Source organism: Patagioenas fasciata, chromosome Z (genome assembly GCF_037038585.1).
Source record: "Patagioenas fasciata isolate bPatFas1 chromosome Z, bPatFas1.hap1, whole genome shotgun sequence".
Taxonomy (NCBI): Eukaryota; Metazoa; Chordata; class Aves; order Columbiformes; family Columbidae; genus Patagioenas; species Patagioenas fasciata.
In genome coordinates this window covers 61,616,315-61,643,883 of record NC_092560.1, presented here as the reverse complement: position 1 = coordinate 61,643,883, position 27,569 = coordinate 61,616,315, and the positions used below count along the sequence as shown (strand labels likewise).

General features: G+C 43.3%; 2 protein-coding genes across 7 annotated transcripts; one reads left to right on the top strand and one right to left on the bottom strand.

Moving 5' to 3' along the window:
• Window positions 1-1,060: 1,060 nt before the first annotated feature.
• NIM1K (NIM1 serine/threonine protein kinase) lies at window positions 1,061-14,251 on the top strand. 4 transcript variants are annotated; one of them, XM_071801885.1, is made up of 5 exons: window positions 1,061-1,135; window positions 4,739-4,928; window positions 5,433-5,727; window positions 10,503-10,771; window positions 12,816-14,251. In XM_071801885.1, exons 3-5 carry the CDS (start codon window positions 5,436-5,438, stop codon window positions 13,563-13,565), a joined length of 1,311 nt encoding a protein of 436 aa, XP_071657986.1. In that variant the 5' UTR covers window positions 1,061-1,135; window positions 4,739-4,928; window positions 5,433-5,435; the 3' UTR covers window positions 13,566-14,251. The 4 variants fall into 4 exon arrangements, with proteins under 4 accessions (XP_071657986.1, XP_071657987.1, XP_065717673.1 ...); XM_071801886.1 differs by having other exon boundaries at window positions 4,739-5,727; XM_065861601.2 differs by lacking the exon at window positions 1,061-1,135 and having other exon boundaries at window positions 4,521-4,917; window positions 5,478-5,727.
• On the bottom strand, window positions 14,026-26,423 carry HMGCS1 (3-hydroxy-3-methylglutaryl-CoA synthase 1). 3 transcript variants are annotated; one of them, XM_071801884.1, is made up of 11 exons: window positions 23,528-23,619; window positions 21,449-21,906; window positions 20,933-21,058; window positions 20,260-20,424; window positions 19,415-19,583; window positions 19,128-19,298; window positions 18,217-18,323; window positions 17,765-17,890; window positions 17,331-17,494; window positions 16,827-16,933; window positions 14,026-15,143 (listed from the first exon to the last, which is right to left on the bottom strand). In XM_071801884.1, the coding sequence occupies exons 1-10, from the start codon at window positions 23,572-23,574 to the stop codon at window positions 16,841-16,843; spliced, it is 1,626 nt and encodes a 541-aa protein (XP_071657985.1). In that variant the 5' UTR covers window positions 23,575-23,619; the 3' UTR covers window positions 14,026-15,143; window positions 16,827-16,840. The 3 variants fall into 3 exon arrangements, with proteins under 3 accessions (XP_071657985.1, XP_065716589.1, XP_065716588.1); XM_065860517.2 differs by lacking the exon at window positions 23,528-23,619 and adding an exon at window positions 26,281-26,423 and having other exon boundaries at window positions 14,026-16,933; XM_065860516.2 differs by having other exon boundaries at window positions 14,026-16,933.
• Window positions 26,424-27,569: the final 1,146 nt, after the last annotated feature.

Genomic DNA, 27,569 nt, shown 5'->3' with positions numbered 1-27,569 from the left:
TGACGGAGATGATGGAAGGAATGAGTGCTGTAATGCACTACAGTGCATGTTACAGTCATTCTCTGATGATGTCATGGCATGTATCTTGTATTAAGCAAACAGGCTTTCATTTAACTGAAAATAAATACAGCTTCTGCATAGTCTGTTTTACAGGGCCTGACTCCCATTTCGCTGTCCTAAACAACTCTGATTTCCATCTGGTGCAACACTCATGGGGTTGTACTTACATGGTTATAAAAGTGAGTACAGTGTTAGTTTATGTTGCCTTTGCCAGGGCTTCTGCGTGTGTTAATATTCCGTGTGCAGAAAAATAATGCTGTGTCTTAGGCAAGGATATTTACAAGGTTAAGAATTATGTTGATCATGTCTGTTTTTCATCAAACAGTAATTGGCAAACTGAACGCTATGCTAGGTAACAGTAGTAATTCTGGGATGTACCGAAATGGTTGGTGTGTGGGCCTGGGCAGAGAGAGCGAGTTGTTTGCACTGCTCCTATTTCCTCCTACCTGAGCTGGGAACATACAGTCTGCATTTAGCCTGTAACTGCTATATTGTGTGGTTTGAACCTTTTTTTTTTTTTTTTTTAGCAACTCATACAAAGCTCTAGGGTGTGCATTTTATATAGTCAGTATGTTTTCTGGCATTCACAGAAATAACACTGAGAGTGCTTCTCATTTAAATAAAAAAAAGTGTGCTCAGGGCAAACCTTGAACAAACATTGACTTCCTTTGGCCACAACAGCCATGCACTGAACCAATATTACTTGAGAAAAAGTACAAAAGTGGAGCTGCTGCTTTCCCTGTGTCAGTGAACATGGTTTGTGGCTGCACAGGAGATCTTCGTGCCATGTTTGGTCTGTGGTACGGATCTTGTGGACTGTTCTGCTGGGGTCTCATATTTTATAAAGTATAGGTCTTCCAAGCATAGAAATATACTGGGTTGCTGGTATTTTCTTGCAATAACTGAACTTTCAAAGCTATTTTTTTTAAAAAAAAAAAAGGTCAACTTTTTCTTACGGATGACTTAAAAAAATCCCTGCAACTTTACCTTGTTTGTTTCTACAGTTGGCTCGAGGTGCATATAATGTACTAAGCAGGAGACAAGCTGTTCTTCAAGGGAAGTCAAACAAATCAAGGTAATCTAACATAGGGAAATACCTCCAAAATCCTGCTCTTCTGGGGCTGGACAGCAGAGGGGCTGACAAGTGGACTCTAGTGAATGTGTTGCAATATCCAATGGCACCCTCTGGATTCTGAGGATTTGAGTGGTGACTTTATTCATAGTCACTGACTGGGAGCTGCAGCAGTTTAAGCACACAAAGCTGGATAGTTTTTTGGCTCTCCAAAAGAAGGGTTTAATAAAAGAAACAAATTTGGGAAATGTGGTGCTTAGAGCCCTGGTCTAGCTGCTTCTGTGGTTCCACGTGTTCCATTCAAAGCTTCTTAAGACCATATCACTTTTATATACCTGCCAAAGTGGGATTTTGAGAACTGAAGTTGGTATATTCAGTGATCTTTTTTTTTTATTATTTTTTTTTTTATTTCATCCTTATTGCTTTCATTCTAAATTTCCTAAGAGCTGGGATGCAGGGTTTAAACTGAGCCTGCAGCTGAAGCCTGAGGGTATTTAGAGCTTCTTAGAATAGGATCAGATGGTCAGTGCCTGGAAATATTTGAAAAACGAGGTCAAACAAGAGCAGCCTTGGGCTGGCCTGGTTTTTAAAGAATTGATACATCTATTCACTCTGTCTTGTGATGCTTTTTATAATGTTCTGTTTTTTGCTCATTTATTTTGGTTTTTAAAGTAATAATTTGGGTAGATTAATTCTTCTGAGGTTTTTTTAGGTTGAGAGCTAGCCAGGCTGGAGAAAGAAAAACTGAAATAATTGTCCTTCATTGTAATATTTGGATGACTTCTGATTTCCTTGTTGTTCCCTTCTCTCTTAGAATTATTTACTTTTACAGTTAGTGTCCTTTTGTATGATTTCAGAGTAGATTTTACTGGTTTAGATTACAGGAAGGAACACAGGCCATAAATAGACGGTACACATTCTGCTAATACCAGGAATACTGAAATAGCTCATCTTAAAAGAGAGGGGGAACCTAGCCAATTGACCAAGTGCCAGGAGATTGCAGGGTTGACATTAGTGGGAAGCCTGAAAGCGAGATTAATGGTAGGCTGTGCTCTAAAAAAGAGCACGTTGAGCCCCAGGAGAAATTCAGCAGGGTCAAATTCTGGAAGAGCCATGTACTGATGCCTGAGCGCAGTTTTGACTTTCTGTTGACAGCCCTGTCCCCACGAGGCCCTGGCATTGCCCTGCGGTCTGTTTGTGACACTGACTGGTCACACAGATTGGGCTCGCCTCCTTCTCTGCCTTTACCAAATGTGTTCAGGAGGGGCTTGTGTGGGTCTGATTGAAGGAAATCCTTCCCGTGCAGCCAGCCCTTTCTGTACAGCCAGTTAACTGCAAAGGGCTTGATTCTTCTTGCAGAAGATGGTCTTTAACTGAGTGACATCTAATGCTGAATAGACTGACATTCATAAGAATCACATAAGACACAGCTATTCAGAGCATCTTGCCATTTCCCCCCCTACAGCCCACCATGAGCAGTACTTTTGTGTTTCTCCTGCAAGAGCAGAATTGTCGACACCTACCACTCTAGAGTGCTCTGCCTACACCCATAAGCTACAGTTGTTCTTTGATAAGATGATGGGCATGCCACTGCCCATCCAATGATACTTAATTAAATAATAGTTTGTAGCTTGTACATGGCACCTCTGACATTGCTCATGGAGCATTCCAGACCTTCTGCATGGACAACCTGAGCTGCTGTCATTTTCTTCAAGATCAAACAGCAGAATGGGAACACCTGAATCACTGTCTCAGTGTACAGGAGGCCAGTGGCTTCCAAAAGTCCTGCTCTGCCAGAGTGGTGCCCACCATTAAAACTGAAATACTGCCGAGTTTCATGTAACAGGTTTTTTGCTACCTAAAATACTCTCAAAATTGTGGTGTTAAAACAGAAAACAACTATGGGCCGGAATTCAGGCAGTCCTGCAAGAAATCATCCTTTACCCAAATGGTGAAGAAGAACAAATAGAGACTGTAAGGTTTGGGTTTAGGTGGGGTTTTTATTTGCTGGGGGTGCAGATGTCCTTCCACTCAGATTTTTCTTCCTTGGTACCAAATAATAAATTTAAAGGGAACACTTGGTGCTAACTGCCCATAGAAGTTGTGGATGCAACTTCCCTGTAAGTGTTCAAGGCCACGTTGCGCTTTGAAAGACCTGGTCTAGTGGAAGGCACATTGATACATCTATTCACTCTGTCTTGTGATGCACTAAATTATTTTGTAATTCTATGGTAAGTGAGGGTGGTTTGATGGGAGAACACTGAAGACTTTATTCAGTTGTCACTCAGTCTCTTCCCTACTAACAATTTCAGGATTTGACCAATAGTTGTTGCACACATACAATATTTGTCAGGGTTTTGACTCTATTTATATCCAGAGAACAACACGATTGATTAATTATTATTATTTTATACTTTTTCTGTCAACTGTGAAAATGGCCCTTTTCTTCAAACAGGAGTAAAACAAAAAGAGTAACAAGAATTCAAAGGCATCATGGAATGAGTACATTCTCCTTCCATTCCCGTTGCAAACTGTGTCAGCTGTAAGTTTGCAGCACGCACAGTAAGCAGCATCCCTGGCCCAGAGGAGTGACAGGGAGAAGTGATGGACCTTCCTGTACTGTGAGGGCAAGGAGAAGCCGGGCTCTCTACCTGTCCCTGGGCAGAGCTGTCAGCAGCGTGGCCGCAGCATGGAGAGGGGAAGCAACTTGCAAAATCACCAGGGTGTCTGAGAGGAAGGAGCAGCCTCCTGGATGCTGGATCACCTCGGCCCCTCTGTAGAAGCAACTGAGTGCTCCTGTACCACTCCAGTTCCTATTCAGTTGTCACCAGCCGTGTTTTCTTTGCCCTTACGAGGTGCCTTTGGCCTCTTCACCTCTTGCTCAAGCAGAAGACTGGGGTTTAGAGGGCAGCTCCACCTGCAGTATCACACACCGTCCGTCCTCCGGTGTGGCACCTTAGGTGACTGTCAGCCTTTCCTAAGCTCCAGGCACTGAGGTACTGTTCTAATTCTGTCCCCCTCAATCTGGTGAATCCGTACACGGCAGCAGTGGGGCATCTCCAGTGTTTGCCAGCTGGCCGGTGCTACCGCTGGGAGCAGGGGAGGTGAGCATCACCACCCGCGCCATCTCAGAGCTTTCCTGCCCGGCTCTCCACCCTCAGGCATGTGGCTGCCTGATTAGCCATTGCTGATCACCTCCTGTTTACCAAGGTTAAAGAAGAACGGTAAAAAGCGACTAAAATGGTGTGCTGCTTTAAAGGTGATTGCATGTATATTTAGAAAAAGGACTTCTTCGTCTGTGCTGCCAGTCATATAAGAGTTAAATTGGTGACATGGTATGCGGTGTGCTGTTATTTAGTGAAGCGTATGGCTGTTATGTAAAGGCTTTAATGACGGTCTTCATCTGTCTACTTAGGAACACCACGCATCTGGCAAAATTTTGAGAAGGCTCAAGGTGTTAAAGAAAGCTCATCTAAATAAAGAAGGGTTAACGTGACATTGCAGTTACTTAATCCTGTATTGTCCCACCATGTGACTGCAGGGATACTGAGAGGCAGCGTTTCTTTTGCCTGGTGCATAGTTTGTGCCTTTCCTGTCATCTTCCAGGATCAGTTGCTTTGTCAAACCTACGATGAGGAGGAAACAAGAACAACATACTTTTTACAGCAAGGCTTCAGGGCACAGTGACGTTTCCAAGGCACCGTGACAAGCTCTCAGGCTGAAGAATGAATGAAAGGCAAACCATACGTTCAGCTCTTGGACTGGTACCAGAATCAAGGAGAACAATGCCCTAAAGGTCAGCTATTCAAAATTAACTGGAAGCTTCTGCATGTATTCAGAGTAGTTAACCAGCTATTTGTTTGACCTTTATCTATCAAGTTAGTTTTCAAAACAGCAAGCTAAAGCCTGAAAATTCATGTCAAATGGTTTACATGTGTCAAATGTCCTGCATAGACAGCAAGCAACTCACCACTTCCTTGCACAAAGTTTACAGTTTTAATTGCAAATCGTCTTTTACCTTGTAGATGAAGATCCAAACATACTAAATCTATTAGTGAGAGATGGGTGTAAACAGCTTCCAGTTTTATCTCTGATTTTGAACAGAACTGCAATATATAGACATGTCAGAGCTGGTTTTGGAGTAATTTCCAAACTAACTACTGGACTTTCAGTAAGCTGCTTTCTTGGCTGGGTTTGTCACAGTGTCCACTATGTGAAGGATTGCATATTCATAGAGGATTATTTCACCTGAATTCCTTATCAGGCCATCTTGTTAAATGGGGATATGATTACCTTATAGACTATGACAACAGGATATGTGAATGGAGGAAGTCTTGGGAAACACGGCTATTGCATGTGGCATCGTGAGGACAGCGGAGAAGACGATGGGCACCCGGAGCGCTATGGAGGAGAGGAAGAGGGCAGACAGCACAGGCTGACCCCATTTGAGAAACTGATGCAGGATATGTCCCAGAATGAAAAAGTGGTGAAAGAATTAACCCTGGGAAAGAGAATTGGCTTCTACCGAGTCAGAGGAGAAATAGGAAGTGGGAATTTCTCACAAGTGAAGCTTGGAATTCATTCCCTAACAAAAGGTAGGCATGGTTGTGTGGATCACCTGAGTGGTGAGTGCCCTTGTTCTGTATGTGTGCAAATGGACCTCTTTGGGAAGAAAGATGCTATCTGAACCTTAAATACACACGTAGTTTGCATGTGTCTTTTTATTGTTGTTGTTGAGTGAATATAGAGGCAGAGTCACAGATAAATACTCAGGTTTCGATTAGGCTTTTAAAACAAACAAACAAACAAACAAAAACATTTCCTAGATGTCAGCTATTACAAGAAAAGTTTATCTCCGCACTTTATGGAGTTAAAACATCTCATCCCATAGCGTGAACACTCCACACTGTGAAGCACGGTGTTGTGCCCCCCCTCCTACACCTCATCCTGTCCGTCTGCCGTTTCCCTGGCCAGCTCATGGACCTCAGGGTTTGTGTTGAATTGATTACTATTATTATTAATTTTTTTTGAACTACAGAAAAGCATTCTATATGCTAGGATGTTTTTCTTCTACAAAGAACTATAAAGACTCAGTAACTGGAGCAAACACTTCAGTTATAGGTATAACTAAGAACTTGTCTTCATCTGTCCTGTTTCTTTTTCTGCCTCTGCCTGTCTGACAGTAACAGAAACTGTTCTCATTTTCCCTCAGGGATTACTGGTTTTCCCCATATCTTTGTGCACTGCTATCTTGTTTTTTTCTTGTAGTCTTTCCTTTCCAATTTGATTGATTCTCCTTCTCTCCATCACACTGTGGGTGAGAGAAGGAGATACACCCAAAAGCCTTCTCATGACATGCTGTCTGTTATTTTTATTACCACCTCTTTCAGCCCGGACTGCAGAGGTGTGAAAGCTCATGTGTCCCTTGTGTGCACCAGATGTTGCACTGGGAGTCAAAGTGGGGAACTGACGGTATTTATTTTTTCCAAATTTAATCCTGCCTATGCCTAAGGGTTGCTTTAACTGCTTGTGGATTGTTTTCATTTTGCTTGTTGCAGAAAAGCATCTCTGTTTTACTTGGCCCATAGCAAGTTGTTTCCTCTGCTTTTTTGTGATCTTTCGTTCCAGAGAAAGCTGTCTTGTCCTTACTGTTGGAGGCAGTGCCGCTCCTGTACTGGGAACAGGAAGAATGCTAAAGAAGGGAAGTTATAAAGTTGATCTGGATGAACTTATGATCTTATGATCTGTTTAACTTGTTTAGGAGACAGGTTGCTTTAGCATTTCAATAAAGTTGATTGAAAACTTTTAACTTCAGTGAATACAGTAAGCTTGGTCAAACTAAATACTAAAAACATTTTTTTTTTCCTGAGAAAATTATTTTTCACCAAAAATATCTCAATTTTTTTTTTTTTTCTTTTTTAGAATCTTTTTTTTTGGTGAAAATGTTCACGGGGCAAGGAATAAATTTCTCAATACTATGTTTGCAACTGTCATGAGGAAGGAAGAAGGACAAACATCTTTTGACCCATCTCTTCCTGTGAGCCTATCTGTCCTCATAAAATACAGTACGCAGATAGGAGAATAGGCACGTGCACACATGCACACACACACACCCCCCACCACCCACAAAGAGGATTCTGAGTTTTCCAGTAGATGCACATTGGTGTTTTGGTAACAAAGTGATGTTCCTGCACAGTGTTAATGAGTACAAGTTGGGTTGTTTGTTTGTTTGTTTTCTGATTATATAAATACAAAGGCTTCATTATTAATGCTGTTTGGATCCCTGTAGTAGGGGGAGGTGTGTGTATCAGGGGGCTGTTCAGCTCTTCAGTTATTGTCATAGTGTTAAGTTCCAGTTATGGTCTTTCTCCTGACATGTCACCCTATATTAAAAAAAAAGAAACAATTATGAATTATGCCCTTCACTAAGGTGAGCTTTTGTAACAATTACATGCATGTGCAGTTCTGTGGCCCTTGTGATCTGTCACAACAGGATACAGGAAAAGTTTCCTAGAGGGAGAGAGGGAAAAACTGCAGGATCACACTGGCTGAAGACCCGTATTTCTCTCACAAGTACTGTCTTGGTTGCTTAGAGGATGCAGAAAATCTTTGATGCTATGATGTGTATTGGGTTCTTTGGGACTGTTGCCGATTTCATTAGCCTGTTCTCCAGAGACTGGCAGAGTTGCTTGCTAAGGACTGTTAGGGTCCTAAGCTCTGTATAACCTTTATTTTACATATATCCCAGCTGACAAATGTAGTATGACACCACAGCTCAGATGCGATTAAAAGCATCCACAATTTACAGCTAGCAAAAAGCCAGTCGAATGTGAAACATCAATTGCAAAGGTAGGAATGCCCAGGAACCTAGTTTGTGTTTGTTGTGGTTTTTTGTTTGTTTGTTTGGTTTTGTGTTTTTTGGTTTTTTTTAAGCAATTGTAACTTGTTTGTATTTTGTTTCCTTTTGTCATAATAGCATACATCACTCCTTCCTGAAATTATTTCTCAACCTTTTCCGAACTTCTCTTATTAAGATTTCAGTTAGCTCTTTTCAGACCTCAGCACATACCGCATATAGTCAGAAGAATCTCTTGCTACTCAGTTTCAGTATTTTGGCAAATAAGCTGCCTGCTAAAAATGCTCTTCTGTCAAGCACTGCCACCATGCAGTAATACAGGGTTTGTAAACCAGCTGGGTTTTTTTGGAAGCAAAGGGAATGAGTTTAAAAAAAAGCACGGTGTTAGTTTTTTTACAGTTTTAGTGGGCTGATTTTCTTTGCATGTCATGCATGTGCAACTGCAGTGATGTAGATACAAAGGAGCCTGGTTCTGATTTATGGTGGTGTGTGAACAGTGAGCGGGATCAAGCCATTCAGTTCCAAACTTTTTTTCTCCCTTTCCTTTTAAAACTTGGCAAGAAAACTGACCAGGAGGAATAGCAAATTCCAGCAAAAGAAAGGATAACGAATTTAACCTTGAAGATTATTTTTTTAAAGCTCAAATACCCCCCGTTTTTATAAACCAAGATGTAATGATGCAGTTACAAAGTTAAGGTTGTAATAATTGTTACCCCTGTAGTATTTGGGCACTTAGTTGTCTAAATATCACCTACTGTGAGCTGATGCTTTTCCCTCTTGGTTTAGGTGATCAATACGCTACCATTTCAGTCTTTCACTAAAATGTGGCTGGGGCCACAGTCAGAGGTCTGCTAGGGTCAGTGTCGGGTGCTGTTACCATTCAGTGTCTGCATTTCCTCGCAATGTACGTTACTAAGGTAAACATATCAAACATGGAGTTTTCTTTATCTGTGCAGACATGCAGGTTTATGTATCCTTAACACTTCCTTTAGATATGTTGGAATACTAAACCTGAGTTAAATAACTTTACAATATTGAGTAAAAACATGTTGAATGCTTTTATACCAACATACATGTGCAAATCTAATAGCCTCTCTTCTCTCAAAAGCAACTAGTAAGCAATACTGACTTTTTAAAATTTACTCCCATGTACTAGAAACCAAGGTGAAGGTTTTTTTTGAAAGATTTGATAAAACTGATTAATTTTTAAGATATCTGTGAACATTTGGCTAAGCTATTCTTGGGGGGAGGGGGGGGAAGTATTCCTGGGAATAAAGAGTTGTATTCAAGAGAGTGAAGACAAAAGCCATAACCTACTCATAAGGTCAGTTGTGACTGACCTGTTCATACTGCTTTGAGGTTCCCTGGTGATGTGGTGCAGCTGCAGATGTGTATCTATGTTTTGTGGCCCTTGACTTTGCTGTAGATATGCTATAGAAACATGTGGAATTTAGCAGCAGCTTGCATTACCTGGACAGAGTAAGACAGCTAGATATGCTGGAACTTACTCTATTTCAGTGCTGTTTTGGTCTTTTTCCCTTCCTCAGAATAAAACCTGTGTTTGATGCAGATTCATGGCCCACTGTAGCACACAGACATAAACATATAGTTTTCTGTATTCTCAACAGTACCAAGAACTACTCCTACATTAACATATGGGAAAAACTGGTACCTCTATTCTGAGAAAGATAAACCTCTACAACTCCGATTGTGGCAACAGAATTTGTGGGGCATAGTATAAGAAGTTAGGGAAGAGTTCTCCAAGTCACACCAACTTAAAAACACCTCTGCAGTTTGAACTTGCAGGGTTGTAGCCAGAGCCCCTAAATTACTCCCAAGTTTGTTTGTCCACTCTGAAACAAAGCAACTAAACTTGACACCTCCCTGGGGAGCCTGTTCCAAAGGCTGGTGGAGTGCTGGAACAGGCTCCCCAGGGAGGTGTCACGGCCCCAAGCCTGACAGTGTTCCAGAAGAGACTGGACAACACCCTCAGACACATGGGGTGAACTGTGGGGTTGTCCTGTGCAGGGACAGGAGTTGGACGCGATGACCCTGGTGGGTCTCACCCAACTCAGGACACTCTGTGATTCTATGAGTCTGCAAGTACCAGGATCAGATCCAGCTCATGTGAAGAGCACTGAGCCAACAATGAAAGAGAAAGCACAGACTTTCTTTACCAGCATTAGACACCAAAGCAGATGCTGTGACTGTGTCCATCAGACACGTATTAGCCTGACAGCAGCGGAGCACACTAAAACAGCGATGATTTGATTAGCCCTTGCAATATTTCATCAGCCTTTAGCTACCTCAGCAATGCATAGGCTGCCATAGCTGTAAAGGGGCATGGGCATGAGTGTGAAATATCGCAGGACTCAGCAGGCCTCTTTGGTTCAGTATATACTGATCAGAGGTGAAATTTTATTGCACTTCTGTGACCAAGCATTGCTGTAAGTAAACAGCATCAGAATTTGTATCTATTGCATTAATAACATGGAAAAGCATTTTCCTTTTCAGAGAAAGTTGCAATTAAGATTTTGGACAAGACAAAGCTAGACCGGAAGACTCAACGTTTGCTGTCTCGTGAGATATCCAGCATGGAAAAACTGCACCACCCAAATATCATCAGACTATATGAAGTGGTGGAGACACTCTCAAAACTGCACTTGGTGATGGAGTATGCAGGAGGTGGGGAGCTCTTCACTAAAATCAGTACAGAAGGGAAGATGCTAGAAACAGAGTGTAAAATAATCTTCTCCCAGATTGTGTCTGCTGTGAAGCACATGGTAAGTTGCTCTTCTTCCACAAGCATGTTGTCCCTCACTGCTCTAGCACATGTTGTGCCTCTGTCTTTTGGGTTTCAATTAGCATGTTTACTATTAATAAGATTTCAGGCCCACATTTCTGAAGAGCAAAACAGCTAGAGAAGAGCTGTCTAAAAAGGTATCTGAGAGAGCTTTCACATAAACCTCAAGTTCCTGCCCCTCTGTTGACAGCTTTTGGGAGAAGACTGAACTGGGAACAACCAGTAGGTAGAAACACCCCTTTTGCAACAGCACTCTGTCTGCTTTACATTGCTATAGGGGTTTCATGTCTTACCTCCAGCTATTTCAAAACATAAGATCAATTGCTCTTCTGGTAGAAGAAAGTATTCCAGAGAAGAGGCTTGTTAGGTGTTGCAAGCATCCAGCTTGTTTATTAATGCATGGAGGAGACTGGCACTTAAAACAGTTAATTCCTGGTCATTGTCTTAGCACAAACCTGTGAAGTTAACACCCATCACGTCACTTCCCCTTGTTTATTCTTCAGTATTGCAACTGGGTTTAGGATGATGCAATTTGTGTAGAGCCTGAACCATCTTATAAAAGGCAGAAAAGGAATAATTAATTATGTCAGTACCATCTCCTTTGAACCTGCACAGTAACTTCAGCTACTTTAAACAGCATAAAAACAAGGGAAGACTGTTCTGCAAGTATGAGCAGTACTGTTTGTTAAAGTTGGCTCTGGGTGCCCTCCGGTGGCTTGCCTTTTCCTGACATGTAACAGCCTCAGGCAAAGTCAAAAGCAAGGATGCTCCCAGGTCAGGCATCTAGAAATTGCATTACAGACTGCTTGTGGCATATATGAACAGCACACATTTTTAGTATATTCTGACAAAAGGATCATATCGTATAAAAGTAAGTGATGGATTAGCTTCAATACCTTTTCTATAGGACAGGTACTCAGCAGCTACTGAAAATTACTTTACATCTCAAGATTGCATGTTTCCTAGCACTAAACCCAGATTACCAAGCTGGCCAACCTGCTTCACCTGTACACACAGCCTTCTGGAAAACATTTTACTTGTGCTGAGCTATCAAATCCAGGCTACTTAAATCACATCTCACTGCTGCTAGTCCACAGAAGGACAGAAGTTCCCTGCCTGTTATCAATGACAGTTTAAAAATCTTTGGATGCTGAAGGGTTTCCTGATTGTCTCCGGACACACGCACTTTGTCACTTCTATGGGCAGGGCAGAGAGTACCATTTCTCATAGTTACTTCAAGACAAAGCTAAAACCTTACCTAACCGAGACAGGTATACCACCACTAGGCAGAGCAAACTCAGTTTGAGTCCTTGGGTGCTACTACCATTTCCAAGGGAAAAAAAGTACAAGTTACAGCATATGTATTTACTTTAGATCTCTAAAACTAGAGGACACCACTGAACTTTGTGTCTTGCCAGGCATAAGTCTGTGGTCCTTTTCTCCTGCCACCACCCATTCCTCGTAGGCCATTAGATTACACAACAGAACTGTAACAACTTATCTGTGATGGCGTCTACTTGGTGAACTTAATGCTTTCACATCATAAATCCACAAGCCAATAATATATACAAAAATGGAATGAGTTAAAAAAAAATTATTTTTTTTTTACTTACACCATTACAGAAATATAGTAATTGCCAAAATTAGTGTTCTGAACTCTGAAAAAATACATATTTTGCACATGAAGATATCTATCTAGTCTTGTAGGATTAGCTATGATACTATCACAAATCTGCTTCATGAAAATAGTTTATATTATGAATAGTTAACAAAAGATTGCTACTGTTCTTAAACTCAGCATCCTTCCCATCTTCTCCACCTACTCTGTTGTTTCTGTATCAGTAAAGAACAAAGTTAAATTTGTTCAAATACTTCAACTTTTCAGTTTTATTGTAGTACTTGCTTCTGGCTTTGCCCAAGATGACTCCCTTTCTCCTATGTGGCCGTTAATCAATGATAACAGCTAGTCACTTGAGAACCTTCCTGTGAACAACTTAACATCAATTTTTTTTCTTGTTTCACAGCATGAGAATAACATCATTCACCGGGACCTGAAAGCAGAAAATGTCTTCTACACCAGTAACACCTGTGTTAAGGTGGGAGACTTTGGATTCAGCACAATAAGTAAAAGAGATGAAACTTTAAATACTTTCTGTGGCTCTCCTCCTTATGCTGCTCCTGAACTCTTCCGAGATGAAAACTATGTTGGCATTTATGTAGACATCTGGGCATTGGGGATCCTGTTATACTTCATGACAACGGGTGTCATGCCATTTCGGGCAGACACTGTGGCCAAACTGAAAAAGTGCATTCTTGCGGGGACATACAGTTTGCCCCCCTGCCTCTCGGAAACTTGCCAGAAACTGATAAAAGGAGTCCTTCAGCCAGTACCGACTGAAAGATACTCTGTCAAGCTTATTATGAACAGTGAATGGATGCAAGGAATACAGTACCCCAAACCTTTACAGCCATTTAAACTGGATCCAAAGTACTTATCAGACATGAGTACACTCAAAGAGGAAGAAATCGAAGTGAAAAACATTCTGGAAGATCTAGGAATCACAGAAGAGCACATTCAAAATAACCGTGGAAGAGATGCACGCAGCTCAATAACAGGAGTTTACAGAATTGTTTTGCACAAGGTACAGAAGAAAAGGGCACTTGAATGTGTTCCTATCATGTCCCACCCTGACCCCAAAGAACACGACTTGAGGAGAAGGATCAGTTCTTACAGTGGGATGAAGCACACATCCAAGCTGTGCTCCATTTTATAAATTGCACTGCAGGCTTTATACTTGGCACATTTAACAAAGGGTTTTATTCATGTTTCACGAGTTCTAGTGTTACATTTTTTGTAATTTTTGAATAAACCGGAAACGCCTCATCTCCTTCGCACTTCTCAAGTCACAGCGAAGCACTCAGATACAGAGCTCTTATGCATTTCTTTGTCCCTTGCTCCAGACACCTCATATAGCAAAGTGCAAAATCCCCAGGAGGCAAAACAGGCAAGGGATGATTAGCAGAGGTGATCTTTTAGTAAAGATCAAACATTATTGCATTTAACACACTTCGGACACCTCAGTACAGGCATGTAAGAGATAACTTATCGAAATTTGAACCTCAGCTTGACACAACTTTTTGCAGAGCACTAAATTTAAGCAGAAACCAGACTATAATCTAAACAACTGCACACTCTTCTTTAAAATTTCTTCAGTAAATTAAACATGACAAAACTTAGAGCTTTTTTCAATATTTTATTTAAAGAAACGGCAATGCTGTTGATCACAGCTCCTAATTTGTCACAATTCAGGAAGGCAAATCAAGATATGCTGCTTTAACCCTGCATGTGTGGTTGCAATTCCTAGTGCATAACTGGTTGGGTTACCATTTACTGACCTTCTGGCACCTTCTGTTACTTGCACAGTTCCAACAGTTCAGAACTGCTTGGACTCCAGCTGTACTCCCGTGAAGAAAAACTTAAGCATACTCCAAAACTCATGTAAATTCTTGCTTTAGCAACAGGTATCAGTAAGCTGAACGAACCAATAACAAAATCCCCTTATATATTGAGTATTACAGACTTGTACTAACTCCTGCCATCCTACCTTGGCAACAAAGGCTGGCACTCTTGACCACTGCAAGTTAAAAGTTGGGTAGCCTGACAATTCCAATTGTTCCAAGCATCACCGAAGTGTAGACACTTTCAGCTTTAATTGCTTATTTTATATGTTAATCTTCAACACCATCAGCTCCAACGCAAATGGTGGAAAAGTGCAGTAGCTGTCCTTCTCTCAACAGGCATGGCTGACATGCCTAAACTAAGAGGTAGAGTCTCATAATTTTAGTTAAGGCAAGTAAGCTAATACAACGTTTAGAGAGGTACAGCTGGTGCCTTCAAATTTAAGACCAGGATGCCTTATGTATTATGGGGACTGATGAGATGATCAGTTGACTTTAAGAAAGGAGTAATTAATGTAAATGAGCTACAAATGACTCTGAAAAGCCACCCATAGGAAACTGGACTCTGTGAGGCTCAGGTAAGTACAAAGGAAAAATGAGTCCCCCTTCACAGTTTTTCTGAGGGGGATAAAACAATACCATCTTTCATAGGACAGGAATAAAAGTACCAATTTTATTTCATAAGCTGGGAATGAATTCCTCCCCTATAAACAGTTCTTACATGAAAGCAGTTATCTGGAAACACAACCCTGAAATAATGGTTTTACACCAGTCTAAGCAACCCTTTCTTTCTACTTTTGTAATGGAATGATATTAAGAAAGACCCAGAAGATCCACACAGCTTGTAAACCCACAACTTTAGGTTTTTACGGGGCCAGATTCCTCTTTTCTTCCTGTTAAAGGAAAAAAAAAAAGGCATCCTGAAAACCCAACAAGTCAGCACTACTCCAACAGGTTTCAAATATCTCCAACTTTATTTTAATAAAGGATCATCCTCACAGACCATGAGGTCCCTGTGGTTAACTTTGGGCCAGTAGCTCACTTCTTGGCTTGTCCACTGCCAGCAATGGACTTTGTTCCAAGGCAATTTGTTTTTTCTGGTGCCAAGATAAGTTTCACAAGGGCAACCTAAACCAAAATACTTGCAAACACTATCATCATGCATATTGCTCCATCATTTTCAGCAAAACAAACAGATTAGTACTCATCAATTTATAATAAACAACTATTTTTACCAAGGCTTGACTGTACAAATACAGCAAGTTATCAAATCCTAGTGAGTGACAGATAATACAAACACTTCATTACACACAAAAATTGTAATTTAACAGACAAATCAGGTTCTGCTACTTTGTATTAGATAAAGTAGTTTTGGAGAATTAGCAAAGAAAAAAATTCAACAAAACTTCATTCTGTACATTAGCTCAATTTAAGTATATATTACAAGCTTACAAGGCTTATGTCATAGTTCATTTCCAATCTGGGCTTTAAAAATCTACCAGAATGGACTCCCCATTAGCACTGTGTATCTACCACTTGCAAAATGGATAGCTTCTAGCTTGCATGTTGGGAAAAAAAAAAAAAAAAAAAAAAAAGACCCCACTCTTACAATACTAGTGAGAAGGGCTTCGAAGCACAAAGCCAAAGTTGGAAATGGTCGTTTAGAAACATATTATATAAAGAATAGCGAGAGGCCAGAGCTCCAAAGTGATCTTCCTCCCTTCCTTTGTTGGCCAATTAAAACAGCTCCATAGCATCTCTAAGTTTTATTTGAAAATTTCGCTGCCTTAAATACTCCTACTATACAATCCCAAAGGTGCCAAATCAACAAACCCAAAAATTACACCCTTTTTTTGTTCTTTAGAATAAAAAAATTACTACCTCTCTTCTTTTTCCTCTCTTCTCCCAGGCTGCTGTGATTTATAATGCAGGTATAAAACACATCATATGGATGTTAGGGGGAATTATGCAGTAACTAACACAGTGGGTCACAGAGTTTCTTGGAAGAAAACCACCTGTCTAGTCCAGCAATGAATGTTACTCAGTTCTATACCTTTCCCAAAGCAACAGGGGGATAGGAGGTAGGCTGGGAGAAGAAAGGGAAGGTGACAAAGGGAAAGAGAAGAAGTGCAGTATTCAGAAGATTGACTGCTTACTGTCAAGGCACTGAGAACCCTAACATGGAAAGCTTGGACTATTTTGCCACACACTTAAGTAGAAGTTAACAGTGTAGTTTTCAAGTAATCTCACATGGAAATAGCAAGCAGAAGACTATTTTGTTTCTATGTACAAAGACCTTGTAATAGACTACAGCTACTACTCTGCAATTAAAAAAAATTCAGACATGTTTAGGAATCCCCATAGACCTTGTCAGGTCTCTCCATCTCCAGTATATTAATGTTTCTAGTGTTCTCAAAATTGTATAAATATTAGCATACCGTATTAGGACAAATATTTTTAAGGAGCTTAAACAGGTTTTTCATGCTCCAATGAAGTACTACCGTACACTGAAACTTCAGCACTACTGCAATCTTTTTTTTCCTCTCTCGCCCTACCCTTACGCCTTGATTCCCCACCTCACAGAGGTATCTTAATGCTCCCCATTGGAAATGGCAACAGTAACGCCTTCAGATTCTGTTGTTGCAGGGATTCTTGGCACTTTCTTAGCAGGGCTTGGGATGTGCTAAGAAGAAGGGAAAAAAAACATTAAATACAGTTTTCTAGTTCACGGACATTCATACTTCATGGTTAATCCAACTCTCAAACAACACGTGTGCTACACAGGACAGCTTGGTCTTAAGTCAGTCAAATTGGTCATGCTTCATGCAAACTGATTACGTGAAAAGAGCCAGTTTGTTCTTGTTTCATTCCTGAACAGTTTCATTCTTGTTATGATGAAATATACTTTTAAAAATCCCACATTCAACTTTTTACTTCTGGCTTATATGTTATATATGTTAACAAAGTATTTAATATAACTTGTTAAACCACTTCCTCTTTTAACATACATGCACGTGCTAGGACAAACACAAACCGTTTCACCATTTACATCAATATTTAAAAGAGCGTTGAGTGTTCACCTCATGAACAATGCCTGGGTGGACAACTTCAACTCCTGCCTCCAGAGGTCCATCCCCCACGAGCGGGCGCCGTGCGTAAGTTCTCCTGTGCTTTTCATCCACACGCACCAGGTACCAGGTTCCCTCAAAGAGATCTTCTACCGAGCACTGTGGAATATAGTTTGCTGTAAAAAAGTCAGAAATACACCGTTAGTTGGCTCTTGGTCAGAGCTTTACACAACACAGGACGTTGTGGTTTGGAGTAGTATGACAGAAAATAAACAAGTGTGCATTTTCATTTCACCCACATTGGGCCAATGGACACGAGCTATTCAGAAGTGCAAAGAGTTGGACATTTCCTTCATTCTACACCCTCATCATTTAAAGTCAGGTGAATTAAGTGATGAGCATTTTACTGTAAGACTAGGAATTATTTATATTTACAAAGTCCTTACCCAAATGATGTGTTTCCTGTCTGATCTTCATGTTTTCAGCAAAGACATCAGGTGCAATACACTTTCTTGAGTCAAGTCTTGTTTTGAGATCAGAAAGGCTGGCAGTTATTTTGTCCAGTGCAGAACCTACAATATAAAACCACCAGGTAAGGTAACACTAGTGTTAAGAACTGCACACTAGTATGTTAACATTTCAAGCCCATTTGAAATATTTTGCATTGCAGAAGCTAAAGTTTTAGTAAGTTTAAAATATTCACAATTACTCAATCAGAACATTAGCGGAATTTGAAGAATATTATTTATTCGCCCACAGAGACACTTAAACATTCTCTGGAACTGAAACATCTTAACACTGCTGTCATTAGGCACTGTTCTGCAGGTTAGGCTATGCTGGAGGTTAGTGTAACATGGAATTTAGAGGTGAGCTGTGCAAGGGAGTTCCTCTCACTCACCAGGAGTGGCATCCTGTGTAACTCTGATGGAATACAGCGTAGCAGCAAAACCAGAGCCATAGGAAAACACACTGATTCTCTGTCCTGCAAGCTGCTCTGGGGAGTACCTGCAGATCAAGCAACATTTGTTTTAAGTGAGAATTAAGCCAATGTGCCAATTTTTAACAACCAGAAACTACAGCTAGCTTAGAAAAAAGCAGTCAGCAAATTATACTGACTACAATATACATTTAGCATGCTGTGTGCATAAATGATGACTTTTAAAAACTCAGACACTGCTGTTGTAAGTTCCAAAGCTGTCACAGCAAAACAGAGCAAAGATATGCCCAGAACATGATTATCTAGAAGGCAGTCAGTTTTCAGTTCTTAAGAGACCTAAAGCCTAAAATGAACAACCACATCTTAGAAGGCGAAGTCAGAACAAAGAAAAAAAGAGTACAAGAGGAATGGTCTAATTAAAACTTAATTTGATTTTTTTAGAAGTTTGCCATTAAAAAAAAAAAAAAAAAAAGTAAATACTATTTAATTTGGCTTTGCTTATTGTAGTGAAACAGAGAAAGCAGTCTGATTCTCTTTTCCACAGCAGTGGGGTTTTTTTGGGTGGGGGTGGGGAAGGGGCAGGGGAAGAAGGCTGAGGTTGGGAAAAGATGGCACCTTACAAATGTGATCCTACTTTGGAAGGCAGTAAGCAGCTGTATCAGATCAGCTTCTGACATAGAAATTTTGAACGTGCTTGTCACTTTAACCGATTGTATGCACAGAGTAACTTTTTAACTTCAGCCTTTCTGCTTGAGGCAATCTAGTAGGAAAAGGTTTGCTATATGGTGCTTTTACAAATGGCTTTCTGAAACAAAAAACTTTTATGACCTTATATATAAAAGCTATTGTTTCTATTCCAGTTTTATACTTACTGGGCTAGAAGAGAGGCAAGGCAACCATAGACTGAAGGGGTATACATATTTCCATTCTGATTGGATACAAGTAACGAAGCTTTGGTTTTCTGATTGAAGAGCTCTGCACTAGCTTTCATAAAAGCTTTTTCCACGTCTCTGTCAAAATACGTATCTTCAAGTTTTACATCCCTATGAAAAAATAGAAGTTCAGAAACAGTTAGTAAAATAGCAGAAAGTAAAAAACACACCTTGGATGCGTACCAAATTAAAATTACGTGAACAAGGAAGACAGCAGCCATTCTCACCTGAAAGCTTCCAGACCAGTGTAAACACCATTTGCTGTTTCTGGGTTCTGGTCACTGAGAAAATCATTCAGCAAGAGTCTAGCCACAGATTTCTGCACCAGTTTACAGTAGGGAGAATGAAAGATCATGAATCCAAAGTCATTCAAGGTGAAACGTCTGTCTGTCCCCTCTGAAAATGGCAGAAACATTGTGTTACAACTTACATTTAGTACTCACTTCAACTATGAAAATAAAATAGCAGGGTGGGAGGATACCAGTCATCAAAACACATCAGCATACAAGACAAATTATTGCTGTCAAGTTCTTTTAAAACACTGCTGCTACTTGTATTTACAAATTACTTTCTTAGTGACCTTTTGCAACAACTATTTTTGCCCTTCTTCTATGATAAAAAAACTGTAAGGTTAACAGAATCTCCGCATTTCTACTCAGCATTTTGACATCTGTGCCTATTAATGAGTGAGGCAGTTACTAAACATACAGAGTACAAAAAAAACCAAACAAACAAACAAACTGTTGTTACATAACACTTAAATATTAACCTTAAGAGCTTGGGTGAAGAGGAGAATAATGGGTTTTTAAGTAAGGTATTGTAGGTAACACAAACAAAAGCCTGTAGAGACGACTGCTTACTGACTACCAGGTCTTTAGCCACACCAGAACAGAAATAACATGCTTTTTATGGGAGAGAGCAAACATAACAATTGCCTAAGAGCACACAAAGGTGAAGAAAGGGACCCATATACTAGTCTTTAGATTTGATGCTAAAGCTTGAAAATACATTGTGTAGTTACACATTCCAGCATTTGCCAGATCTTGCAATACCATCACGTGAGGCTACGTACCCTTCTGCCACTGGGCGTGGATTTTGTTGCGATAGACAGTATAGCAGCGATCTAATGCACTGAGGTAGCACTGTATAGATAGTTTGCCATCAACTACAGGATATTCAGAAACCATATCTGGTTTATAGAAGTCATATGCATGCTGCATGTGGGTTCCACGCAGCCCTGATGGAGAAAAATTGAAAATTACTTCATTCAGTTGCTTTCAGTCAATCTGAATGCATTACTCAGCACGTGGGGAAAGAAGCAATATTTGGGCCCAGTCAAACAGGTTTTCATAGCACTTCAGGCCTTTTAAAGTAATGTTTCACACAGTTCTCAACTGCTTATTAAGTATGCTGGGACTGAGCATGATAAACACAAGTAACAAGTTATTTTCATCATTTCACCTGGGACATAGAGCACTGTGATATTGAGCTCTAGCCCACTCTTAGCCAGTTTTATTGGAGAGTCCACAGGGAAATGAAAAGACAGGAGCACCTCTGGCTGTTATTTGCTGCCTCCTGCAATGGGACTTGGCCATGTTAGCCCAGAGCAAGAGGAGTTAAAGTTCAATTTCTGACATTAGTGGGAGTTAATCCATCCTTCCAGCAACACACAAAAAACAGGGGGCAGGCTTTGGAATGGATCCACTTATCTGGCTGAACAGTATTTGTTTTCTCACAGGACTAACCTCTCTCAAAAATTAACGGAGCATTTGGACCAACCAGCATAGCAACAGCACCAGCTCCACCTGTTGGCCTGGCATTTCCAGTGGCATACACTGCTATGTCCCCAGCAACAACGAGTGCATAGCGTCCTGTCAGAAACACACAGAAATAACAATGAGAAACAGAGCAGAATCTAGTACATTTTACCATCCATCAGCAATTTTTAGAGTTTGGCTACAGAGGAAATGACCTCAAGATTAAGGGGCTCTTCAATCCTGACTTCTCCCCCACCTTTCAACTTCCTGGCAGCCACTGAAATTTGCAGGAAAACACCAGTGATTCTAAGCCATGTCATTATTTTTTGCACTGTAACTGAACTGGTGGCAAACACCCAGAGCATTTAACAAAAAGACTTCAGAAGAGAAAAATAGTTTACCCTCTTGGGTTTTATATGATTAAACATGAACACTGTCACTATGAGGCAGAATACCCAAAACCAGGGGATGATGTAACTTTTCAAGAAAATGCCCTGAACTCACCATCCCAGGAACTGGACTCAATCCAATTAATAGCATTAAAAAGAGCAGCAGTGCCTCCATAGCATGCATTGGTGGTGTCGATTCCTTCTACATCCGTATTACCAGATTCTTCAAAAAGCTGCATCAGGACAGTCTTTACGGATTTTGATTTATCAATTATTGTCTCGGTTCCAACTTCTAATCTCCCGATACAATCATAGGAAAGGCTGTTCCTCTCCATGAGCTTCTGAACCACAGTCAAGCAGAGAGAGTTGATATCCTCCCGGTCGGAGCAGAACCCCATTTTTGACTGGCCCAGCCCAATGGTGTATTTCCCAGCATCCACACCATCATACTTCTCCAGCTCTGTCTGGTCAACATACTGAGATGGGAAATATATTTCCAGAGCAACAATTCCCACATCTTTGGGCCAACAGGATTCAGCATTCACTGGAAGAGAGCCAGGCATCGTGGTAGATCTTAAAGAAAAAAAGAAAACCACAAAACCAGACAATTTATTCACATCCATTTTGAGAGACCTACTTTCAATTTATCTAAGTTTATAGAAAAAGTTACATTGCAGGAATTCTACAAGGTCATTTGAAAAAGGAAAGCCTTAGCCTCTGGTCTCAGTATAATGTAAACATCAATATAAAATGTTACAAAACTTCCACTAAGATGAACTTTTAAGTGAAAACACAAATTTCAGCCCTGGAGATGAATGGATGTAGCTTAAGTTCAAGCTACTTCACTGAAGCAAAACACATGTTTCACAAGTGTTTGAGAAAGTAGTCTTAATGTCCATTATCCTACTTTTGCTTATATGCAAAGTCTCAATTTAACACAACCAAGGTAGAAACATTTGATTTTTTAGAAAAATTGTTGGCATTTGGGAACTTCCTGATAAGGATACATTTTAAACAGGTGTCCTTACCAGGAAATCTCTGCCTTAAAGGCCACGACTTCTCAAAATTATTTTTATTTTTAAAGTAAATGAGCTAAGGTGCTCCATTTTGTTTATACCTACAACAAAGATGCAGTTTGGTTTTTTTTGTTTTGTTTTGGTTTTTTTGTTTGTTTGTTTTGGTTTGGTTTGGTTTTTTTGGCAGGGGGGGAACAACTCTTTTTGCATGTTTGGTTGGGTTTTATTTTTTGTTCCTTTTAATTATTCTCTGTTCTGGCATTCCAGAAGACTGGAACTCCTAACAGCAGGCCTGAAGGAATATTTCACAGGCTGAGATGAACACACAGGGATTCTCCCCAACAGACTAAGTTTTCTTATCTGAACTCCATAACTTTACTGTCACTACGCTTGGGGATATCGTACACCCCGTTACTCTAAGCCTATACGTAGTACCCAGACAGGCACCATCTTCCCATATTTTTGCTTACATCCTTCCAGAGCATTTGTCCCTTTTGTGCACAGCTCAAGTACCGTCACCCTGACCTCAACCATCTTCTTCCACAAAACCACCAAGAGCTGCATAAAGCCTTTCTCTGCAGGAATGACAGCTTCATGGGATGTGTATTAAGGTAAGCATTAGGAAAATATTAAGAGTGCTTTCTGTTACAGGTTCAGCCTCATGTAAGACTGCATGGCTTGCCATTCATTTTGGTTGTCTCTAACGAAGTTCCAAGCATATCTATGATGTACCTAAAATAACCTATTTAAGTATTTTCTCTTGTAGACTTAAAACGCGTAGACGGGAAAAAAGCGCTATTTGCAGCTGCTGACCGAAGAACTGCACAACAGCCGTACAGCGGCACTGCCGCGATTTTAACCAAAAGAATCTGTTTCGCCTAGTGTGTGCTTCCTGCCGGCACCCCAGCTCACTCCCTCCACGCCGACAGGGGTCTCTCCTGCACGCAGGCCGTCACCCCAGGTGACCGCCGCCCCGGCCGCGCTGAGGGCGGCGGGCGCCCCCCTGCCCTAACGCGCTTCAAGGTTACCCAGGGCCCGGACAAGGAGACGGCGAAAAGCCACGAAGGGTGGCGTGGAACAGCCACGGTGCGTCCCACCCGCAGCATGGGCTCGGCGCAGCGCGGAGCCCGACCACCCCCGGCCTCCCCCACGTCCCGCCCGTGGCCCCCGGCCCTTACACGTTGCGGAATCCCATGCCCGGCTGCCGGCGCCTCGGGCCGCGCATGCGCGCTGCGCACACCGGCTTGCGCAGGCGGCTACTGCGCAGGCGCGGGGAGCTCCTCCCCCGGGGGCGGCGCTTCCGAGCTGTCACCTGGAAGCGATGACAACCTTCTCTGCTTAAACCCATCACAGCTTCCCGAAAGCCACAGGCAGGGAAGGGAGCCTCGGTGCTCCGGAGGACCCCTCCAGGAGATACCAGGATCACGTCCCGTCTCGGCCAGTCACACGCCACCTCCTGGAGACACGGCGCAGCGCCGGGGGACAAAACTCGCCGTTTTACCCCAAATCTGCATAGAGACTGTAGGGGAGGAGGATGATGCTTTCTGGCTCCCTCTATGAATGCAGACACGCCATCGACAGCAAGATCCGGAGGCACCAGCTGGGAAAAGGGCTTCGGGGTTCAGCCCTCTTTCTGGCAGAAAACACCTCATTTCCATCAAAAGGGGATGAAAAAGAAATACAGACCACTGCTGGCTCAGCACAGGGTCTGGCAGACACCCCAAGGATGAGCCTTGTACAAAAGCTGAGCTGATTCTGCTCCAAGAGCCAGAAAGCTGAAAGGGACTTCAAAGACTCTTGCAGTAATAATTTTATTTAAGTTATATACTAAAATGCAATGCATGCAGCACATAATGGACCTCACCTGTAATAGCCATAGAACAGTGGCTTTTAACCAGTCAGTGAATTATTAGGAAACTCAGTATGCGAAGAGGATTTGCATTATTGGTGAGGGCTGAAGAAAACACTCTGCTCTGTGCTTGTTCCTTACAGAACTTTGAGATCAAAACTGGCATTTAATTCATACTGGCTGCAGTTCTCTCATCAGAAAACTTCCTACAGAAGACAACTAAAGGGAGGCTCTTTCTATTGTATTCTCATAGCTTATCAAACACCAAGCTGACCAAATGCACCTAACACAGCAGCAGTCAGGACTGTCAGGCTGTACTGCAATGGAAAACATGGCTTTATAAGTTTGCTCCGATTACTGAAGAAAATGAGACATATAACACGTTATTTTAGTCAGTCATTTCAGGAAAAATCATTTACTTGCTGTAAAACAAAGAGTCTTCTGTCCTCTTGCTCAAACAGTAAACAAGTTCCCATCATTGAGTTTTTACTGAAAATGAAAGAGCACTCAAAAGTACAATTTATTTTAAAAGACGGAGGACCTCAAATGCTTTAATATAAATAAACAAGAAACCTGCTATATTTCGCATCCCCCTAAGGTTGTATAAGGAGTGGATGAGCAGCATGAAACACACACTTCTTTCTGCAAACATTGCCAGAAATATGTTCTCCCATAAAAACTGGTAGCTTTATTTGCTTTTGTTAAGAATTTGAGAGTATTTTGTCAATAATTGGACTTTGTCATTTTCTGCCTAAGTTCTAATTCATACAGAACACTTACATGAAAATTAGAAAATAAGCCCTCAGGCTGTTGGCTAGAAGCAGTACACTTGGTAACTCCTTCTGGGGTTTCACCTCTGGGGAACCCAGGGAAGAGGCTTTGGTGATGATAGCGGAGCCACCGCACGCTGTTCCTCGGAAGTTAAGCAGTGATGACCTGGCAGCTACAGCCATGACATCACCTAGTCATCCCCGCAGAGCCGAAAGGTCCACAGGTGCCCAGCGCATGCAGGACAGCGGTCACGCCACGAGAGGTCCCTGCCGCCACCCGCACTCGCCACGGCACAGGCCGTGCGTGGACGTGGCATCCCCGCGCCCCGCTCACCTGCGGGCTCACGGGGTGGGGCTGCGTGGGAGGCGGGCAAAACGCGTACAAACACCGAACCGCAGAGACGGCACCTTGAGTTAACTCGTGAGAGCCCACCCGCAGCGCCTCCCGCGCTGGGGTGCCCTCCCTCCGGATGCACGCCCGGCACATCCGAGAACGGGGCTCGGTCAGCAGCACGAGTGAGTGCCGAGATGCCCACACCCGTGCAGCAGCCGCCAGCATCGCCGGGGGCAGCACCCGGCTGCCTTCGTCCTGCGTGATGGTGGGTGGCCTGAGCAGAAGGCCACGCCCGCCCCGCCCTCCCCACCTTGGGTGGGCGCCTCTGTCGCGACACGGAGAAGCAACAAAGCGACACGCCGAAGGCGTCGCCGCTTTCGGGCTTCTTTGTGGAGCCCGAGGCGGGGGCAGAGCCCGGCAGAGCCCCGCTGCAGCCGCCCACCACAGCGCACCCAGCCGGGGTGCTTCCCCCGCGGGCAGGACGGGAGGAAGCGCCCAGCGCGCCCGGCACCGGCTCTTTCAGACGGCGTTTGGCGTCATCGTCTGCCCCGGGCAGGGAGCGCCGCACGCCGTGCCCGGGAGATGTTCCATGATGCTCCCGGCAGCGCCCGGCGCCCTGTGCAGACTGACACCAGCGTTAAGAGACACTCACACGCCTCTTTTGCTTTTTTCTTCCTTCCCTTTTTCCTCTATCATACTTTTTTCTCTCTCTTTTTTTCCCTTTCTCCATTTTTCCTCCTTTTTTTTCCTCCCCTCTTGCCGCACTGCAGGCACTAGTGCCAACACGCTTGCGTGCACTGAAAATACCGCTTCTAACTATGCCGACCCATCCCCAAACCCCGCAGGCGGCTCCGCAGCCACGCCGCCTCACGCGCCTCCCGTCGCGGCGGAGAGGACACGCAGGGGCCGCTGCCCGGCGCTGAGACGGCGGCGCACACCGTCCAGCCCAAAGGCCTCCAGGTGCCGAGCCGCCCTCACCTGTCAGAGATGATGGCTCCCGGTGTCGCTCGCCGCTCCGCACCCTCACCCGTTCGCACGAATCGGGGAAAACACAGGGCGCCGGCAAGTGGCGCCTTTAAACAGCCCCGCCGCCCCGGCTCCGGCCCGCGCCCTGAGCGGCAGCTCCTCCCGCCAATCACAGCTGCCTCTTCCCAGGCCCCGCCCGCCGGGCGACTCGCAGCTGGCTGAGAAGGCGGGGGCAATGGCGTGAGAAAGTGACGCGGCGTGGCCAGAGGGCAGCGCGCCAATGAGGACGCGGCAGCGGCGGCGGGCGCTCAATGGGAGCCGAGAGCAGCGCGGGGGGAGCCAATGGGAGCGCCCTGCCGACGGCGGGTGAGGGTAGCACGGCTGCCGGTCCCCGGCGAGGCGAGGAGGCGGTTGCCCGGCAACGGGAGGCGAGGCCCGCCCGACCCGGCCACAACCTCCTCATCAGCCGCCCCGGCGCCGGACCGGACTTCTGGACCCGGGCCCAGCCCGACGGGTCCCGACGTCTCCGGGGGCTGAGATCGGGCGCGGAGGGCCGCGGGTGAGGGGCTGGGAGGCGGCAGCGGCGCGCTGAGAGGGGCCCCAGGGCTGTTGCGGCGTCATCAGGCCGGGGCGGGCAGGGGGCTGCGGGGCAGCAGGAGGCCGTGGTGCAGGTAACTCGGTTCAGGGAGTGCAGCCCAGTGTCTTGGGCCTCTGAAACCTGCCCACGGTCCTTCCCGTGGCGGGCCAGGACCAGGCGCTGGGTGCTTGCACAGGGCTCTGCCCCATGGAGGAGGCGATGTCCTGCCCTGCCTGCCCTGGATCCTCCCGTCACATCTCTTCCCAGCTTGTTAAATCCACAGTGAGCCAAGTCATATCTCATGGCGTTATTGGCACTTGGCAAATTCACAATTAGCTAATGTATGGGTTTCACATGCCAACCTCGGCGGCCTGTAGGCACTATGATGGCTGATATCCAGCTAACCCATTGCTGCACAGCTTACTGGGCATCACCTGTTGCAGATGGGAAAGTGCTTCATAAAATTTACAGACCTATTTTAAAGCCTTGATAGTTTGCTCAAGTCGAAGAAATATACTCCCTTAGCAGCCAGTGTCAGGTTCTGTGACATCTGATTGCTACAGCTAGGCAAAGACAACACTTTGCTTGCCACCCACAGTGTGAAGGTGTTGAAACTGTATTATTTCTGCCATTTTAAGGGCATGTAAAAATAATGCAAAAGAAAGGGAAAAACTGTCACTGAAAGACTTAACTCCTGTCATGTTTGTTGAATCTGTTTTGCACT